The 19885-nt window shown below is 28.3% G+C and overlaps 4 protein-coding genes and 1 long non-coding RNA gene across 18 annotated transcripts in view; 3 read left to right on the top strand and 2 right to left on the bottom strand.

Moving 5' to 3' along the window:
* The window catches only part of LOC130450837 (amyloid-beta A4 precursor protein-binding family A member 2), a 63402-nt gene extending 54235 nt beyond the window's left edge, over positions 1-9167 (bottom strand). For 6 of the 14 annotated variants that reach the window (XM_056789495.1, XM_056789492.1, XM_056789500.1 and 3 more), the window contains exons 1-2: positions 2981-3734; positions 375-612 (exon numbers count right to left, since the gene is read on the bottom strand). In XM_056789495.1, coding sequence (XP_056645473.1) covers positions 375-565 — 191 coding nt within the window. In that variant the 5' untranslated portion in view covers positions 566-612; positions 2981-3734. Of the gene's footprint in view, positions 1-374; positions 613-2980; positions 3735-3756; positions 3896-6525; positions 6641-8994 lie in introns of those variants that run through there. The other 8 variants (XM_056789498.1, XM_056789501.1, XM_056789491.1 and 5 more) reach the window with 6 other exon arrangements.
* LOC130450841 (uncharacterized) lies at positions 4198-5727 on the top strand. Its single transcript, XR_008910629.1, has 2 exons — positions 4198-4326; positions 5377-5727. It is a non-coding gene; the product is annotated as an uncharacterized LOC130450841 (long non-coding RNA).
* LOC130450839 (BLOC-1-related complex subunit 8 homolog) lies at positions 6734-9001 on the top strand. Its single transcript, XM_056789505.1, has 3 exons — positions 6734-7014; positions 7070-7247; positions 8471-9001. The coding sequence occupies exons 1-3, from the start codon at positions 6969-6971 to the stop codon at positions 8721-8723; spliced, it is 477 nt and encodes a 158-aa protein (XP_056645483.1). The 5' UTR covers positions 6734-6968; the 3' UTR covers positions 8724-9001.
* A 1801-nt stretch (positions 9168-10968) lies between the features above and the next one.
* Positions 10969-15555, top strand: LOC130451726 (uncharacterized). Its single transcript, XM_056790932.1, has 6 exons — positions 10969-11626; positions 11904-12003; positions 13031-13155; positions 13333-13510; positions 13799-13874; positions 14955-15555. Exons 1-6 carry the CDS (start codon positions 11204-11206, stop codon positions 15073-15075), a joined length of 1023 nt encoding a protein of 340 aa, XP_056646910.1. The 5' UTR covers positions 10969-11203; the 3' UTR covers positions 15076-15555.
* A 2004-nt stretch (positions 15556-17559) lies between these two features.
* On the bottom strand, positions 17560-19837 carry LOC130450836 (E3 ubiquitin-protein ligase RNF220-like). Its single transcript, XM_056789489.1, has one exon. It carries the CDS (start codon positions 19460-19462, stop codon positions 18476-18478), a length of 987 nt encoding a protein of 328 aa, XP_056645467.1. The 5' UTR covers positions 19463-19837; the 3' UTR covers positions 17560-18475.
* Between the last annotated feature and the right edge of the window lie 48 nt (positions 19838-19885).

Raw genomic sequence — 19885 nt, forward strand, 5'->3', positions numbered from 1 at the left:
TTTTTATGGTAGAAATCTGCAATGACCACCTAGATACTTAAAATAGCATTTTTGTTTAAATATATATAAAATAAAATAAAATACGCCATAAAATTTTGATGGAAATTTTAAATTATCGTTTTTACAACAATATAATTGTTATAATCACATATTATTATATGAAATTTAAAATAAAAATATTTGAGGCTAGAATAATTGATCAAAATTGTTACCTAGTAGATCTGACTCATTTAATTTAAATTTACACAAAATGATTTCAATTCAGAAATATTGAATTGTCTTGTTGAAGTAAATATCTATATCTATAATGAACTGAGTTACTTTGAGTGATTTAAAAAAATATGCAACAACTGAAAATGTGTAAAAATTTTTACCTATCATTTTCGCTGTCGGCACTCATGACAGTATTTTCTGTATTCTCATTACATTCATGGTCTCTTCCAGAGACAATGATCGGATTTAAGTTAATATCACTTCTTGGTCTGCACTTTGGAAATAATTTACTAATTTGTTCTGTATTTTCAGTAACATCAATATTATCTAATGCTAAAGTCAAACTGGTCATTGCTATTTTGAATTTATAATTTTAAATGCCATAATCTTCAGGTAAACCTACGACAAATTTTTTCTCTAACTTATAATTGGATGTCTATCTTGAATGCATACAATGAAAGAATGTTCTTACAGATTAGCTAGACAAAATATAAATTTTTGGGACAATGTCATACTCATTTCAAAATGTTAAAATTACCAAAAGAAAACATCATTTATGCTAAATAGATTCTATTAGATAACGTTCAATGATTATTCAACGTTATCATCTAATCCTTTGCAGATCAACTAATGGAAAATTGAGCATGACCAAACTTAATGTTGATTCTATAAAACAAACTAACCAAAGGTTGGTTAAAACAATGAACAGTGAACATTAAAACAGAGAAAGGGCATAAGTAATTAAAAAGTTTGTAGACAAACAAACAAACAACAGTCCATAACACACTGATAGTACCTTAACTTCAGAAAGGGCATCAAATCAGATTGTATCATAAAACAAAAGTATTGAAAAGTGTGTGCAAGAACATTCTCATATTGTTACACACTTTTATTATTAGGGTAACTGCTATTAAGGAATATATATTGAAATATTAAAAAGTTAGTTCTTAAAAAAATTGATAATAGTATAAATTACTCACTGCTTAAAAATAGTTCATATTACCCTCAGCTCAAATATTGCAACATGGAAACAATTACATCTTGAGCTGTATGTCTAGAATAATACTTTAACAGGAAACATTATAGTACTTCCTATCAAGGAGCACAAAACATATATTTTTTAAATAAGTTGCTGCAGCCATAATTGCTAGTTGTAACAATTTATGAACATAAGCAAAACAATTCATACACATTAAGTTAATAATTTAGATGTTGTCTAAAAAGCAATAAAATATTAACAGAATGAAATTCTACTCTGGTAGTAATCAATGGCCATTACATAATGACATGTGCTTCTTGTCTTACCGACTCCTATTTCATTGTTGGAAAGCTATCTTTCAAATCATCAAAGTCTCATGCAGAATAGATACTAATTGTCTGAATACCCATATATTTTTTTGTAAATGGACCTCCTGCATTTTGAGATTAACAATTGGCATTAGTCATTGCAGTTGGGTGAATAGTCCACTTGTGGTATTACGATATTATTCTAACTGATAATATTTTATTGGAATGGAATAATATCTAGTTCAGTTTTCATATGATGGACCAAAAAGTATCTGCCTGCACTAATAATGATGCTACACCGTAACTGATGGAATTGTATAAATTGCAATGATGGTATGTGTAAATTTAGTCCAATTTGTATGTTTTCTGCTAAATGCTTATTCAATATTGGAGCCTAGATGTAATTGTTTCGTCATCAAGAAAAAACTGTTTTTGTTGCTAAAGAAAAAAATGTTTAAAAACTATATTGTACCTAATTATAAATTGTTAGGTAAATAATGACACCACTCATTTGTGTTAATACAAGTGATATTTGTATATTAGAAACGGGAAGCAGTTAATTATTATTTTTAAGAGATGAAGACTAATTTCACAAAAATAGAAAAACTGGAATATTTAATGAAGATGTAGATTAGATATACATTAGTTCTCGGAGAAAATATTTTCTTTGTGCCCTTTTTGCAGTTTTTCAAATTAATTCTGTCCGTTTAATTGTTTCAATAAAAATTATACATCATATTGACAACTTTTAAAAATCAAAAATAAATAACATTCTCCAAATTATATATATTCAAATTAAATAATTTAAAGTGGAATAAAACTTTGGTATTATTGTATATTTCTGGTCAAATGGTATTTATCAATAACTATAGCTTGATAATTTATTATATTTATATGTTGCATTAAATTTCCTATTACATAGATAAAATTAGTGAACTTCTAAAACTATAATATATTGATAGTATATTAAGAATGGAATCCAATTGATAAGATTTATAAATATTAAAGTTATTCAGACTTTTCATCCAAATTGCATTTCAACTGAGGACTGATAATAAATAAAGTATTTTTATAAAAACCTATGCACATCAATAACATAATGTGTAGATTTTCAGAACACAATTAATTTTAAGGAAGTTTAAAACATAATAATACACATAATTGTAAACAAGTTTAAGACCTATAAGAACTTAGTAGTAAGTGAACTAATCTCTATAAACAGTGTGTGACAATGAGTGATGAATCATTAAATATTTATTTTTCAAACATGTAAACTTTACAAGCTAGCTACTTTGATATAAAAGTTATATTACTCATGATAGGATAGATTAAAAACAGTATTTTTCACAATAAATATTATAAAAGAACAGTTTTTGATTGATTTATTATAATCTACCTATATGTTTATATACATTCCCTTTTTGCAGTTACTTAAAATATGAAATTATTGAACTAATATAAATACTTTGAAATAACTCACTGGCTATAGTTGCTTTCCATTTCTGTGGTAAAATAAAAATGATCTTACCAAACTTCAGCTGTACTCCAAAGTAAAAATAAAGTTATATATTTATGAATCATTAACAACATTTAACATTCACTGACACTTATAACATAATTACATTCAACATGAATCAATAGTCAGAAAACACCAAGAAGAACCATTGTAAATATTTTCATATTACCAAATGGATGGCTTAGTTATAATAAGAAATTAATTTTCATTAAAATTAAGTTGAAGGTATCTACACAACGATAATTTCTTGCGTGTGTTAAAGCAAGAACACAATTTTCTTTGAACTGCCAGACGTTTGTCCAGCCCAAAATCAATATTTGAAGAGGCGGCGCACACATAACAAAAGTTTGCCAACCTCCGTCGGTGATTTCTTTCAACAGCAATTAATGTTAGAATAAAAAAGATTCAATAACAATTAAAACAATTATTCTTTAACTTTTCTGATTATGTTTAAAAATATTTACCAAAATTTAATGCAATACGCCGATTTTCGCGACGTCGCAATGTTTGGTCAATTCTGTCAGTTGCAAGATTATCGAACGCTTAGGTATTCAAACACTATCAGCGACTATTTGAAAAATATTAGATTCGTTTTAGGTGTCTATTTATTTCAGTAAATATAGATCGAAATAATAGCAATTAAATGAAACCACTTCATTTGATTAATTTTTTCAACATAAGGTTCGATCGCATTTTTGCTGACGAAATTAAAGATTGTCATTTGATCAATGAAATATTACCTGAAAAAGGAACTCAACACCAAAAAATTTTGCACTAAAACTATAAATAACCGACATTTAATTTGTTTATTAGAATAATTATAAATTTATCCATACTCTGACAATTGACATATTGTCAACCATAAATTCTAATTAATATGAAGATTTTCCTTGTTGCCAACTGTCAAAAAATCAATATAGATTACTGATATAACAAATTATCTCTATGCTCATTTCAGTTGACAATGATCACATTTAGCGGACGAAACATTTCTGCAACTATTGTACAACCCTAGCGGAATTGTTCCGTGACACATATTCTACAAACTCCACACTTTCTGGAGGGGACGCCATGTTTCGGAGCGCTTTTAATTTGTAGCGGTAGCGGAAGTGAAATTTGTTGATTCGACTCTGTTCTGTGATCATACGTCAAGTTGTAATTACTATGTCTATGGTTGTAACCTTCCATAAAAGAAAAATGATTCAAGTCATTTAAGACATAGATAAAGAAATGAATTAGAACTGCATTAATTATTCTCTATAATTTCGTTTTGAATTATATGGACACTTTTTATATACATACAAAAATGGGTGAGTGATGAATAAACCACATAATTATTTGAGAAGGAACTAGACAAAGTACCTTCACATTTACCACTTAATGTAACACTTGTTAAGTTCAATAAAAGCCACCAAATCAGCATCTGTTTTGAAAATATATTTGTTATAAACTAACAAGACACAGAAAACAAAAAAAGTCTTGACAGAGAACGCTCAACTGTGCTACGTCCCCTGAATGCGTCCAATTCTCTTTTTTTTATCCATTAGGATACATTTCTAAAAATCTTCGCGAGTGAAGTGGAAACACAGCACACTTGCTTAGCATAGGAGTAACAATATTTTCATTCCTAATTCAATTTAAGGCTAAAAACCGTGTTGACACCGCCCATAGAGGTTGAAAGCTAAAAAATTTTGCATTTCTCACTGTGCATGACGCATGCACACTAGGTCGAATTATCATATTTTGCATTTTTATTTTAAATAATCTGAAGTAGTGTTTCTGGAGAAAAAATTCATCATTTATTTCGTATCCTATTAAATCAAATGACGCCCTAATTAAGGTGACTACAAAAAACTGGTGCAAAGGCGCATATGCAATCACTGTTCGCAAATTCGTTGGCAAAGTTTGTTAGAAATGGGTCAACTTTACATCAAAATGCGTGCCACTTCGCACTTCACCTGCGAATTGCATTAGAAATATAGCTTAAATGGACTTGTTCTAGACAATGATCTCTGTGGGAGATCTAGGAATCGCATAAAATGCTTCATTACTAATATATGTAATAATATTAATAGCATCCCCAACCATAAGAAATAGATAAAACTTAATAAAGTGAGAAAACTTTCAACTAATTAGAAAAAAAAAAGGTGAATTCTAAGAATATGCTGGATACTAGAACTTGAGAGTGTAATAATCATAGGTAATAAACAGCTGATTTACGTCAGAATAATAGCCGTGTGGTAAGCAATCGATTTTCTCGTATGTACCCGTGTTGGCTTTTCTTTGTTTTTTTCAGTAATGAGAGTTGATTTGTATAGTTTTTTTTTTGGTGTTAAAATGACTACATACATACTTTTTAGATCTATTTCAGTGAAACTAATGCTGCTGAAACTAAGTATTATTCAGTACATCTACAAGTAAGATTTCAAACAATATACAAAATTTAGAACATTTGCTATCTTTGTTGTGATTCAATTACGGAACTTTTTTGCAAATTACTTTTTAAGGTTGCAAAGTGATAACCCAATAGCAGCTGAAAGTTATAAAAGAGACATAGCTTTAGGTGGAGGTGACCTATGACTGTTAAAAAATATGTTTATATAGTGCTATATTTTATTCCTATTTTGAGTGTGATGATGATGATGATTTTTTTATCAAGGATAATTGTATGTAAATGACAAATAAAAGTTCTATATGTATTTCCAATTTTATTCAATGTTCTTTTAATTAATATTTGAATAAATTGATATTTCATTTTTCGATACAACTTGGGATGTCATTTAAATAAATGTGACACAAACCATGACAGGAGATAGTCTACGTATTCCTCAAAAAAAATGTGGATCTTTATTTGCACAATTTTCAAATGAAATAAAATTAAACAACATAAAGAATCAGATTAATCTGGAAAAATTGAAGGGCAGAGATTGATTAGGACAGTAGAAACTAGAACACTATCATCTAATATAATTTACCCCCTCGAGTACAAACTACAAACTAAACTAAAATTATAAGTTATGAATCTCTTATTGAAGTACTACTAGTTTATTACAGTAAAATATTTGAAAAGGGGTATTTTACTATACAAAGAAGACAAATAAATTAGGTGATAGTCTTCTTAACCTATCACCTAATTTATTTGTCTTCTTTGTATAGTAAAATACCCTTTTTCAAATATTTTAAATATTTTAGTGTAATAAACTAGTAGTACTTCAATAAATTACTATATAATATAATATAATATATATATATATATATATATATATATATATATATATATATATATATATATATATATATGTATATATGTATATATATATATATAAATATTATAGGGGTTTTATACCACATGTATTGGATTAGAAGGAACGAACGTAATAGAATTATGCCATGTCAGGCCTTAATTTCAACAGGTACTGGAAGCAGCTGTGACCATTTTGCGTCTGATCATCAAGAAAATTTAAAATCTTGTGTTAAAACACGCTTTTCTCATTCTATTTACCACTTACCTACACTAAGCACAACACTGCATAGTCGAAAAAAACCGAACCAATCCACGTTTCTGGAAGGAAATTTCACACTTCTTTAAGTAACAACTCGATAAGAAGACTTTTCGCAGTAAAACTGAAAATAATGAGGTCTAAAAATCAACAAATAATTCTACAAAGTAAATAAATCTACACACAGAAGCTTAGGCAAAATAATTTGCTTAACCCTCGACGGCCATTTTTATATGGGCATTAGCTCATTTTGACAGTTCGTTGTATGGAGTACAAGATCGTAACATAGAGTGTAGATCTCTACAACATATTGATTTTCTAATTTACAAAATGCGTACAGAAGAAGAATATAGTATATCGATTACAAACGTCAAAATTAGGTCATTTGTAAACAAACCACTGATTGGTATAGGTTACAATATGAAAAATTGAGTAATTCTGCAACTGTGACTATGTCTTTTAATTCTGACTCAGATTTAGAGACAAAAGTTCGGAAATGTATGTTTATAAATAACTATTACTAAGTAATTTGTAAACAATATTATCATTTCAGCAACTGAAAGAATTTCTGAAAATATGCACATAGTTGCAAATGAACCATCACTAGCGTTCTATAGGCTACAAGAACATGTTAGAAAAGCGTTAAATCCCATGGTAGAACGTAGAGTAGATGTAAACAAATTACACGTGGAATTGCAAGGAAGGTGTTATGATGTAGAATATGCAGTTGGGTATGGAACTATTGATTTAAAGATCATTTCTTAGAAAACTTCAAATTCTCCATAATTGGTTTTCATTGACTGTCTTATTAATTAGATACCAAAAAAAAAATAAAAAAAATGTGCCATATTTTATATTTGTGTTACGTTTTTCATGTTAGTCAGTTAATCTATGTTAGGTATTTGAAATGAAATAAAAAATAAATTACATAATGATATTCAACCTCATTAGCTGTAATATAACAAATTGGATAATAACATCCCTTAATAAACTCTAAATTTTCAAATACAAATTGCATTTAAATAGTTTTCAAAAATTTTTGTTAGAAAAATAAAAAATATATTCACAAGATTTGCTTTTCATCATCCACAATACTGATGTAATTTTCAGCAAATCTAACTCTAAAAGCATATACCCTGTACTGAAGAGGCGCATTGGTGCCAAAATCGATCAATAAGTTATGCATTTCTGCATGTAAATTCTAACCAAAAGACATGGTACCCAGAGAAAATAGGGCTAACCACTGTCGTGGTTTCTAAGGGAAGGATAATTTAATATATGTCAAGGTAATTAACCAGAGAAGTATCTGTTTTTCCTTCAGAATACGGTTAAAATTTTTGTTTTGAAGAATATTAGTTTCCAAATATTAGAGAATGTTTATAAAAACCATCTATAAATATATTAATCAAGCACCACAGCTTTGATAGATTACTTTATCGTTAACTGTTATATGACAGAATATTGTACTTGTTGATCTATACCTGAAACTAGCAGTTCCCTAGTGTTACTACTGATGGGAACTAAATTATATGTGTCCATATCCATTTTAAAGGTTCTCAATTATAGAAAATGTGTGCTGTATCAAAGAAGCAAACTCTTCTTAATTACAAATCAAAATGGTTGAAGTTGATCTACTATGAGGATGATCATCATCCCTTTTCTATGAAGGAGTAATTTAAAAACTGTGGATGCTTATTAAAAAGTAGTCGTTTTTTCTCAAAAATTCCATTATAATTTATTTTCAAGGAAAGAAATATTCTAAGTAGAAACCACTTATTTATAAAGTATAATTTGCTCTATACCTATTTGATTGATATTTTCGCTCTTATCAATCGATTTTATGTATTAATGTTATTAATTTCATTTCATTATTAATTATATCTGATCAGCAAAAATATTTTTTTTGTTAATTATTTTCTAATATGTACAAAATCATTCACTATTTCTATTTTAGAGCCCTAAAGAGTATGGATAAATCTGAAGATAGTTTTAAAAATATTCAAGATAATTTAAAAAATGCAATATTTCTTAAACAACAACTCAAGTATGAAGAATCTAGGAAAAAAAAATCTGATACAAATTCAGTGTATAAGAGATTATCAGCGCATATAACTCTAGATCTTCCAGAACTACCAGAACTCTCCGATGTTGTTCGTGAAACAGCTAGTCGTGTAGAACATATCATGTCAAAAGCAACTCATAATTGATATGGAACATCATTAAACATGCTAATAATTTTTTAATGAAGTCACATGCAAAATTTTGTGATTTTTTATAATGAAAGCTATTTTTATTAATTTCATCTTTATTGGAATCATATTTTTAAATATATTTATGTGCTGATCAATTTGATTGTCTCGGAATTTATTTATACAACTTTATACTAATTTTAAAATAGTTTCATTTAAGAAATGTTTCGCTATTGCTTTACTAAATTATATTTTAAATACAAAATTAAATAAAAAAGTCTTTACTTACAGTTATAGCTGTTGGTGTATAATTTTATACCCCATTTACATCTGCTGAATTTGGGATTGACTTCTGTCAATTCCTTTTACTTCTCTCAGGAACTAAATATTAATCTATTAAATTGTGAATTAGTAGGAGGGTCATGCACTGCACACACTTTAATCAAAATTTTGAGACCCTTCTTATCGTTACTCTACCTCCAATTTTCAAACCTCTTGATGGTTTCCGAACTGTCAGAAATGCATAGAAGTCTAATTCATAGACAAATTTTAAATACGGAGGGTACTTTTCATAAAACGCAAAAAGAAGTCCTCATATATTACTACTTCCAAAATTGGAAATTTTTTGTAATGTGATCATTTGGCTGTTCCCTTAATTGCATGGATAATGAAAATTAAAGAAAGGTGGAAAGATTATTTTGTTAGTATTCATGTACAACGCATGTGCTCATTTAAATTTGGCGTTTATTCCAAATAATGTATCATTTATTTTTAACAAGAGTAAAGAGAAGGTGTATATAAAGAGTCCGTCGAAATGTGTTAAATAAAGGTGCCGAACACAAATTTTAAAGGAAATTTCAAATATTTTTTACGCCCTGGACAATTTTTCATACTTTTGTTAAACGCAAATTAAAATTTTCAATAATGAAAATTCTGCGTCAGAATAGCGGCCGTGGGGATCTATTTTCTCTTATGAACCCGAGTTGGTTTTCACCCCCTTGAGTACAAACTTCCTACTATTTTATGTAATAACTCTTTAAGGTGGCCTTTCGCAGTAAAACTGATAAAAATGAGGTTTGAAAACCAACTGATAATGTGATAACAACAAACAGAAGTTTGCGGCAAAATAATATGCTTATACCACGGCGGCTATTTTTAAATGGACATCAGCTCATTTTGACCGTTCCTTAGATTCCATAATTCCTACTACACCCTTTGTCTACACCAGCACCCTTCTGGAAGGTGTCTGAACTGTTATTTCTCGTATTAAGCTGGACACTTTTCAACTCAAATAAATAATTTACTTAATGATTTCAAGAAAATTATTTAATTCAGTGGAATTATTAAATTTCATTACAGCTAGAAACAATTAATTTCTACCGACTTATCTGTAATCTATATATCTTTGGTGCATTTTTGAATGATAAGGACTTATAAATATAAATATCTTCACAAATAAATTCGTATACACAAGTTTACGGCAAAATAATCTGCTTACGCCACAGCGGCCATCTTTAAATGGGTATCATCTCATTTTGACAGATCTCTAGATTCTCTTATTCCATATATGTATATAATACTTCTAAATAGACAGTTTGAACGGGAAGGAATGGCCCTCTATTAAGATCCGACAATATACTATTTTCTTTCTCGTTCCAGATACCTCGTACAGGTTGCGCATGCTCCTTAATCAGAACAGTTTCCACTTAAAATATACCCCGATGTATTTGTTATTAAATAGAAAAAATATTATTTTTCAAAGAAAACAATTGTTTCGAAGTATTCTCGGATTAAATACTCCTTAGATGGGCATGTTTAAGACCCGGAATTTTCACCACTTACCAGCAGAGTCTGTGGACATCTTCAATTCGACGCAAATTCAATTCTTCAAGAGATGTAAGCCTTATTTATATATACCATAGCGAATAATTATTTATGAAAAGAATTAGATAGTACGGTTAGGCATCGCTATAATATAACATCAGGCGTAAGCCTATAAAATACTACAAACATAGATAAAAGATATACAGATGACTACAAATAATAAACAACAAACTAGCTCGTTACTCGAATGAAAATCTTTCATTACGAGTGCTAGAGACATCTGTGGATATTTTTTTGTACTAGTTACTGTGTTTAACAAATTCCCATGACCGGATTCATTTACTGAATCTTTATTGTATACCAAAGTTTATATATATGTATTATATATATATATATATATATATATATATATATATATATATATATATATATATATATTGTATACCGAATTGTGTGGTTTTGACGATTTCAATGTATGTATATATGTATATAATTGTTTGTTATCGTACTAACGACGGAAAAAGAATAACTGGAATACTTTTTTATTGAATAAAATAATCTTGTGATAAGAGCTTTTTAAATGTAATTGGACTTGTTTAATTATATTTTAGTTAATATTCATTGTGACAAGAAACTATTTGTGGTCTAATTGTTGAAATTAAATAAATTTAAAAATGATTTTTACTGATGAAGAGCAAATGAAGACTATCAAAATAATATTGGCTATTATAAATGTTTATTGCCAAAGAGGATTGAAATTGAAGCACCTGGAAAGAGAATTTTTAATGTATTGTGGATATCCTCTTCCATACAAAAAATTTGGTGTTGAAAGTTTAAGATCTTGGATTCTTACTCTTCCAGATATATATTTAGTCGAAGATGAGGACGGCGAAGAAATATTATTTCAGCATAGTGAAAAATCGAATCACATTAAACAACTTATTAATAAGCAGAAGTCTTCAGTATACAAACAAGATCATGTTATAAAAAAAAATCATAGCAAAAAGTCTCCACCAGTTAATCAGTCTCATATTCATCAGTCAATAAATGTGGTAGCATTCAACGAGAGTATTCGATTTGAAGAATTTAGTAAATTAGTAAGTTGAGGAATTTATACATAACAGATCCAAATTGAATAGATTTCAAATTGTAGGTCTAATACGATATATATTTAAATTTTTTATTTCTTAGACCTTTTATATATTTTTGTTTTCAAATTGTCTATATATATATATATATATATTATATTATATATATATATATATATATATATATATATATATATATATATATATATATATATATATATATATATATAATAGAAACTGTTTTGAAGAATTAGATACTTAGTTAAAATTATGATTTGTATTCCAGGAATGTATGCTTCCACTTTTTTATAAACATCAGGCCTTGGGTGACGATTTTCTATTGGATATTGCTGACACAAAGTTTGGCTATTATGTTCCAGAAGGAGGTAAACCAATCAAAGTGATGATTAATATTAATATATCTACACTTTTAACTAAACTATATTATAAATTTGAGTACAATATCAAAAAATAAATAATTTACTTAATGACATTTTGAGAATTATTCAATTGAGTTGAATGCTAAAATTTCATTACAGCTATAAACAATTAATTTATACTAAATCATCCGAAATCTCTATTTCTTTGGTGCCTTTTCTAATGATAAGGACTTATAGATATATGTAGCTGCCTATTTCTCTTAAGCTTATTATTTTATAACTCAAATACTCTCATCATTGCTGTGACTAATGCCCCATTCTTAAGTACTACTTACAGTTAAGTATAACTTAAGTTTCTCATTTTGTTTAAGCAATCCTTATCGTTAAAGAGTAGTAAAGTATTACTTAAATTAGAATCGATGCAAATGGTCATGAGACTCTATTTAGTCCGTCTTCGCTCTATTTTCACAGTTGCTCTGTCATTCTCGTTACATCTTTTTTCTTTATTCCTAGAACCATATCATCTACATATAGTAAGCACATGAGGTCTTTCTTATTTGACTATGTCTTATGATATTCCTCTTAGGCGGGATGAATAACATAGTATAGATATAAGTTCTTAAATTAGTCTTTTCTATATTTCTTGATCCTGTTCAATTATTTTTGAAAATATCTTTGACAAGTAAGTTTTTGCGTTTAGTTTATATGTTTATATATAGAATATCTAATATTTTCAATATTAATCATCGAAACTAATTGGCTTATAAAGTGACAAAGTGAAAACTATTATTAATTTTTTTCAATATATAATTTCATAAATAAAGATCAAGCCTAAATTGTTAATACAACATATATTTGAAACTTTACCAAATATATTTTGATTTTGATAAAAATGGAATAAAGGATTTTTTTCCACATAAAAAGGATCATGTTATCATACCTCTAATCATATCAACAGTATAGTTCTCAAGTCTTATTGTATATTCAAATTAATTCTATAATGAATTACTACATTACAAAATTTATATTTAAGGTCCAAATGAATGTGGGTTATGTGCTTCGAAGCAAACAATAAGGGAATTGACAAAAAAGGTTGAGACAATCGATCATCTAGCACCTAGAGTTGTCGTCATGATTGGCCTAACTGATTTATTAATGGTAAGTCGTTTTATGACTTTAAGTTCAAGTTAATATCTGGAATGCTTCAGATTTAGAAATGGTAGAAAAAAAGCGGGGCATAATTTATATATGACAATTAATTCTCACCGACTCTTTCATTCATTTATAACATTAGATTTGTAGTACAATAAATTTACGAATTTTCATATTTTCTAGGGACAAAACGTGAACGATATGATTGCTGACTTACGTTCGTTGGTTAGTGAGTTGAAGAAACGAAATACTAGAACAACGTTAATAACATTGGTTCCTACGCCAAAAATGTTGAATACGAGCAAAATATTTTTTAATCGTATGGAAATATTCAATAATGCTATTTTAGACTACAGTTTTTGTAAGTATGCCTACAAAAAGTAATGAGAAAATTGTGGAATATTATAAAAATACAGTGGAGGAAGTGCCGGATTAGATCATTTTAAAAGCTTGTAAAATGAAAAAGTATAAGAGTGTATAATTATTATGTATATAACCAAAAGATGACCAGATATTGTTAAAACTCAGTATGGTTATCTGCATACACTTTAAAATACATCAACACAAATTTATGAGTAACATTACACATACTTATTTTGTTAACATTGTGTAATTCCACCATAGATTAAATACCTCATAATTTTTTCAGGCGATCAGCTGAAATGTAATGTAATTGACATGTATACAATATTTACACAGGAACAAAATAGATTCCAAAGAAATTGGTAAGTTATAATATTAAATTGCCCCTACAGAAACTCATATTTTGTCTATTTTAATAATTGGCTGGGTTATTTTTATCGCATCCCAATTAAATTTACAAAATTGTTGTTTATATTTTGACAATATTTGCATTATTATATTAAATGTGTAAATTGCATTCATTCGAAGACTTCTTATGACCATTAAAGTTGAAATGAATTAGCTGCATATACTATAATCCTAATAAAATATGTAAAGTAGTTAATTGGAATATGATATTCATACTGATATTAATATTCTTATAGAGAATTGAAGACTACACAACAAAGGTAATTCATTTTTTATTTAGATAGTCATTTCAAAGATATTCAATTATAAACTTTTAAGTTTTAAATTACAATTTTTTTCTCATTGGATATAATATTATAACTGGAACAGATTATATCACATTGGAACGAGTTTTGCAATGACAAATAGTTTTTGAAACAATATTGTTATTAGATTCGATTTAATAAGAAAAAGTGTGAAATTTCATCCTTTTAGAAGTTTTTGCTTGAATATCTTGAAAATCACTATCTATATGAAACAAATGTGGGAGACCTTTTTTATAGAATGTTCAATTTTCTATAATGGATGCCGGTATGATTGGACGCATCGTGTGGTCGTTGTGCGCATGTTATTCGATTAATGTTTTGCTTCCAATGTTGGACATGGAAAGTCGGTTTTTTTTATCCTCGCCAAACAAGTATGCAACATTGTAACGAAGTTGGAACCAAAGTTGCCAGTATCATTTTTTTATTTCTTTAGGTTGGGTTCCAGCATTCGCCCATTTTTCAGCTAATGTTGGCACAAACGTTGGACGCATCATGTAGTTCAGCCTTCCTTCCAATGTTGAGCCGTACATTGGAAAACGAATGTTTGACGCATCGTTTAGTAACGGCTTTATCTTAGAATGTGCGAATGTCCAACTATAAAAATAAAATTTTTTTCCTACGTTATTTTAAGCAGTTTTCTTTTTCATCTCCAGTCAGGAGAAATAATTTTCTTATGAATTTTTGGAATTATTGTCATAACTATACTCATGTTTTTTTTTCTTTTTTTAGCGATAGATTAACAAAGATTACAAAAAAGGACAAGTATAAAGTATTTTCAGATTTTGGAAGAAAAATTTTCATTAGCAATCTGAAAAATTGTTTAATACAACAACTAATTGCGGGACATTAACTATATATTTAATATAAAATTTCACTGTTACACATATGAATTTTTTGTAGTTTGTATTTGTTAGTAATTGTTGTGTATATACGTTATTACTTTGTGTTATTCATTGATGTAGTTACTTGATTAATAGCTGGTCATTTTTTGTACATTTACATATGGTGTTGTATATATAACTAGGTACATGACCTTTTTTTCTCCAAAATATTTCACACCTATACATTCATAGAGTTACAGTTTGACTGATAACAATGTGTAGATATTATTTAAAATTTAAAATAATAAATATTTATTTATCGTTTATATTTGGAGCATCTGTGATATACTAGGTTAGTTTTAAATACATTTTTTTATTATTAAGTATGTCATTTTTATATTTAATGTAGATTTATTATTATTTATTGAAATTGTATGTTAACCACGAATTATTGTATTATTTATAGTTTTTCTTCAGGATAGCTGAAATATAAATATTTTTCCATGAAATATGACTTTAATTAATTTCATTTACAATGGAAAGAAATTTAAATGGCTATCATTTTGATGTTAGTAGAAGACGAGTCAAATGAAATGACCATGAGAAAGAAAACATCTGTCCAATCCACGCATACGATCCCATACTTTTTTGTTTCATAGATCACTTTTAAAATTTTGCTGGATCCGGTGAACCCCCTATTAGATCTATCTATAGAAACTTGCTTTCTGGCTGAGTTTTAACGACGAATTAATAGTTTTCGAAAAAAAGGTGGGAATTTATTGCTTTATAGGGTTAAGTATTTGATAATCAAATCAAATGAACAAATTTTCATTTAAATATTTGATTGTGCTGTGAGCATCAAAGCTCATTTCATCAATACGTCTTTGTACAGTGTTGTTCAAAGGAATTCTTTTGAGTATGTCAAATGAAGAATCGTGCAGAACAGTTTTTAAAGCCTCTTTAACGGCAGGTAAAATTAACTGTTCTCCAATGGTGTACGATTTTCCAGATTTTACTATAAGTAATGAGATATTGAAAGATACCCACAAGCCATCATCTTTGCTTTCAGACGCTAAAGCGACATTCTGGGCACGTTGGGTCTCTTTTCATATTTCTTCTCCAATGTTTGGAATTTTTCAAATCTTTACCTATTTTATCAGGTGACACCTTCTTATATGATCTTCCAGCTTTGATGGTTTCATAGCATTGCTCAATGCGGCAAACTGTTTCTAATTATTAAAAGCAATAAATCACTAAGATCCATAATGGAGTTTTATGAATACAGCTGAACTTATTTTAAAGTGTTTTCAAAAGAACATGCATATAACAAATAGGCAGGAAACAAATTCCGTCAATGGCCAACACTAATATTGATCCACTTTTCTTTATGAAAGTCCGGAAACAAATGAGTAACTTTTATTCTTGACTACCGTATTTATATGGGTGAAGAATCAAACGGGTTCATGCAAGATTGCAACCACATACAGCACGAGTCTGAAGAAGCGTTGCGGACGGGGCAGCGGCAACGGTAAATCTCAATGCATTGTACTGAATATGGAATATGCAAGTTTTTACAAGTAACAGTCGCTGAGCTTCTTAAAATATTATCTGCCTATATGTATAGAAGTCAAGCCAACGTTTTAAGTAGTTCTTCACTAGCGAAACTAAATAAATTTTCATGGATCCCCATGAGTCTCCCATGGTGGTTTGAGAATCACGTCCTTAGACAATGTATTGGGGTTGCTACTCAATGTACCTACTGTATACAACAGAAAAATGAAACTATCCAGTTACAACCTCAATGAGTACAGATTTGATGTTCACATGGAAAGGATATATATTTAAAATATATAAGCAAATATAATTCTACTAGAGGCTTTTATTAGAAAAACCGTAATAAAATGTGTGATATTCTGCTATGAGGTTCTGCCAACAATCAAAAATACTATTTCTAATATTATGATTTAAATTTGAAATTTTTTTGCGATTGAAAATTGATCTTAGGTTTAAATGCCATCAAATTACATAGAAAATTGTATAGTGTATATATTGTATAAGGAATTCACAAAACTGTCCAATTCCTTTAAAAGCTTTATTATTTTAATGTTTTTAAATTGAATTTCTAAGAAAAAATTGTAAAATGAATTTTCCCCGCGACTTTGTCCAGATACGTCGAGGTTGGAAGTCTGAGACTTAACTGGTAGGCTGTCATACTCTTCGACAATCATAAGATGAAACATTATATAAAATACTTTCACACCATCCTACGTGAGTTAAAAATGGAAACTGTCTATATAGTTTAATTACCAATAAATGATCAATTGTGTCATGGATTTCTTAGTCGAACCTTGTACTGTCATCAGAATTAAACAAATGTGCGAAATTTCATATTGACAGATTAATTGTAAATTGATCAAACATTTATTGTAAAATTTCTGTCCTACTTTTTCAAAATTAACAAATTACAAGAATTAGTTTAATAATAGGTTTCACCTCAAATAAATATATTTACTGCGACTCTCATATTTTTTATTAATCCACTTCATATGAACAATATTCACTGTTCAGTTATATTGAATATTAATCTAAAAACTGTAATGTGGTTTATCTCATTTAATATTGTTTCTGTATAACAAATACATTAGCTCAATCATTTTTGAAATCATACAATAAATAAATGTTATAGATTATACATCTGTTAAAAATAGTTATGGAAGGGTAACATCAGTCAGTAAATATTATGCAAAAATGTCTCTATTCAAATTTAAATTGATCATCATTTGTACAATGAAAGTTTTATTCTATTCTTACTATGGAAGACAAGTAGATCCATGAAAAAATGGTTCAAAACTGGATGATTTATATTGAAAACATTTATTGTCAAAAATAGATATGTATTTCCAGATATAAGAGCAGACATTGAATTATCTTCAATTATAAGATTTTATGAAAAATAAAGTGGGTATAAATAGATTTTAACAATATATTGAATTAATGCTATAACAAATATTACTGTACTGGGCGATTTAGAAATCTAATTAAGTATTTGGTAAGTCAAATTGATCAAACAAATAATGTGAAATGTTAATTACCAAATGGCTATTTCAAATTTATTATCATTATAAAATAAAAAAAATGCGTACCAGCTTTTTAACCTATTATGGTGTTTCTGTTCACAATATTTTAAAAATGAATACTATTATAAAATTACTTATAATAGTGTTTAATTAGAATAATGAAAAATCAAAGAAAAAATAATACAAATCAATTATCAGTGTAAAAGAAAAAAATTACTTACCATATTTCTACCTAGTGGTTTTTATTTTAGACAATTGATTGTTCAGTAAAAAAATATTTATTTTACATAAAAAATAACAAACAAAACCTTTACTATAAATCAAGATAAGATAACTGAAGAAATGGATATATTTATATATAGATTTTTCTCAAATCAGAAGGAGATGTAATCATATTACATTGGGGACATAATTTTTTCACTCCTAAAGTTTTTAACCAACATTCTTCACAATGAACATGCCAGCAGCATACAGAAATAACTGGTGTTCGATATTGCTCCATACAAATCAAACACTTGAACACTCCTTCTTTATTAGAATCCTTGCTCTCTAGTTCCTTAATTCTATTTTTTAATACTTCTAAAATAGGATCTCCGTTGGTTTCAGCAACTTCAATGTCAGTTCTATTTGGTGAACATTTTTTTGGTTCAATGCCTGTTACAGCTTTACGAAGTGCTACATTTTCAGGAGTTTCACAAGGAAATATCACATCATTTTCAGAATATTGTGGTGAGCCATACATTGGAACGTCATCCACATCAACATTTAAATCTTCATCCTCATCTGCCATAGTCACTGAAGTTCCCAAGTTAGAAATACCCCCTTCTAACAAACTTGTTGCACGAATACGAGACTGTCCTGCCCACTCATATTCTTCAAAAGCTTCAACATCAATATTTTCATCACTTTCACTACCATTAGTTTCAGATCTTCTAAGACACAAGTCAACATGTAAAGTTAAATCTTCATTCACCTCTTTATTGCACACTGGGCATATTTCTTCAGGCTTTCTTTTCCTAGTTCTTGTTCTGTGCCTACTTTGTCTGTTTGAACGAACTTTTTGAAAAGTTTCCCAGCTTTTGTCAGAACTTTTTGATGGCCCATTTGATGAACTTGGTATATTTTTAGTATTAATTCTGGATTTTGTATTGTGAAGTTTATTAAGTTTATCAATTTCTGAATTTAAATGCAAATTTATTTCAGATTCTCTTATAGTTACACTACAAACTGGACAACAAGTTGGATCACTTTGTCTTTTTTTAAACCTACAGCTTCTGACACCCTCTTCATTTTGAAAACTACTACCAGGAATAACTTCATTGTCTTTGGGAAACTCCATTATTTGTCAACGAAGATTTAGTCAAATTCTCTGCTATACATAAATATTTGTTTCTCAATTCATCACTTTTTCATGAAAATACAACAACAAAAAGATGTTATTCGATTTATCTTTAAACATTATTTATTTAGGTTAGGAAATTTCAACATAAAGTTTGCATTCCTCGAAACTATTATAAAAGACCTGTCTTCTGTCTAGAAATATTGTTATCTTCATGTTAACATCGAGTGGATTATTTTAATTAATAATTTTTAAAGCCGATTCAAATTATCATATAAACAAATCTTCCATTCTCAAACAAAATAATACATCAATAACAAACAATAAACCAAACTGACACAAGAATGAGAGATTAATAAGAGTGAGAACCATAGAACAATCATTTGTAACATCAGATGTGGGTTAAATTAGTAAATATATAAA

The sequence above is a fragment of the Diorhabda sublineata genome, chromosome X, assembly GCF_026230105.1.
Source record: "Diorhabda sublineata isolate icDioSubl1.1 chromosome X, icDioSubl1.1, whole genome shotgun sequence".
Classification (NCBI taxonomy): Eukaryota; Metazoa; Arthropoda; class Insecta; order Coleoptera; family Chrysomelidae; genus Diorhabda; species Diorhabda sublineata.

Bases quoted from the DNA above. Each gene is read 5' to 3' on its own strand.
- LOC130451726 (XM_056790932.1), top strand. From the start codon at position 11,204: ATGATTTTTACTGATGAAGAGCAAATGAAGACTATCAAAATAATATTG. The intron at 11,627-11,903 runs GTAAGTTGAGGA...TTTGTATTCCAG, and splicing joins TTGAAGAATTTAGTAAATTA to GAATGTATGCTTCCACTTTT. The intron at 12,004-13,030 runs GTAAACCAATCA...TTTATATTTAAG, and splicing joins CTATTATGTTCCAGAAGGAG to GTCCAAATGAATGTGGGTTA.
- LOC130450836 (XM_056789489.1), bottom strand. From the start codon at position 19,462: ATGGAGTTTCCCAAAGACAATGAAGTTATTCCTGGTAGTAGTTTTCAA.
- LOC130450839 (XM_056789505.1), top strand. From the start codon at position 6,969: ATGTCTTTTAATTCTGACTCAGATTTAGAGACAAAAGTTCGGAAAT. The intron at 7,015-7,069 runs GTATGTTTATAA...TTATCATTTCAG, and splicing joins AGAGACAAAAGTTCGGAAAT to CAACTGAAAGAATTTCTGAA. The intron at 7,248-8,470 runs GTATGGAACTAT...TTTCTATTTTAG, and splicing joins GATGTAGAATATGCAGTTGG to AGCCCTAAAGAGTATGGATA.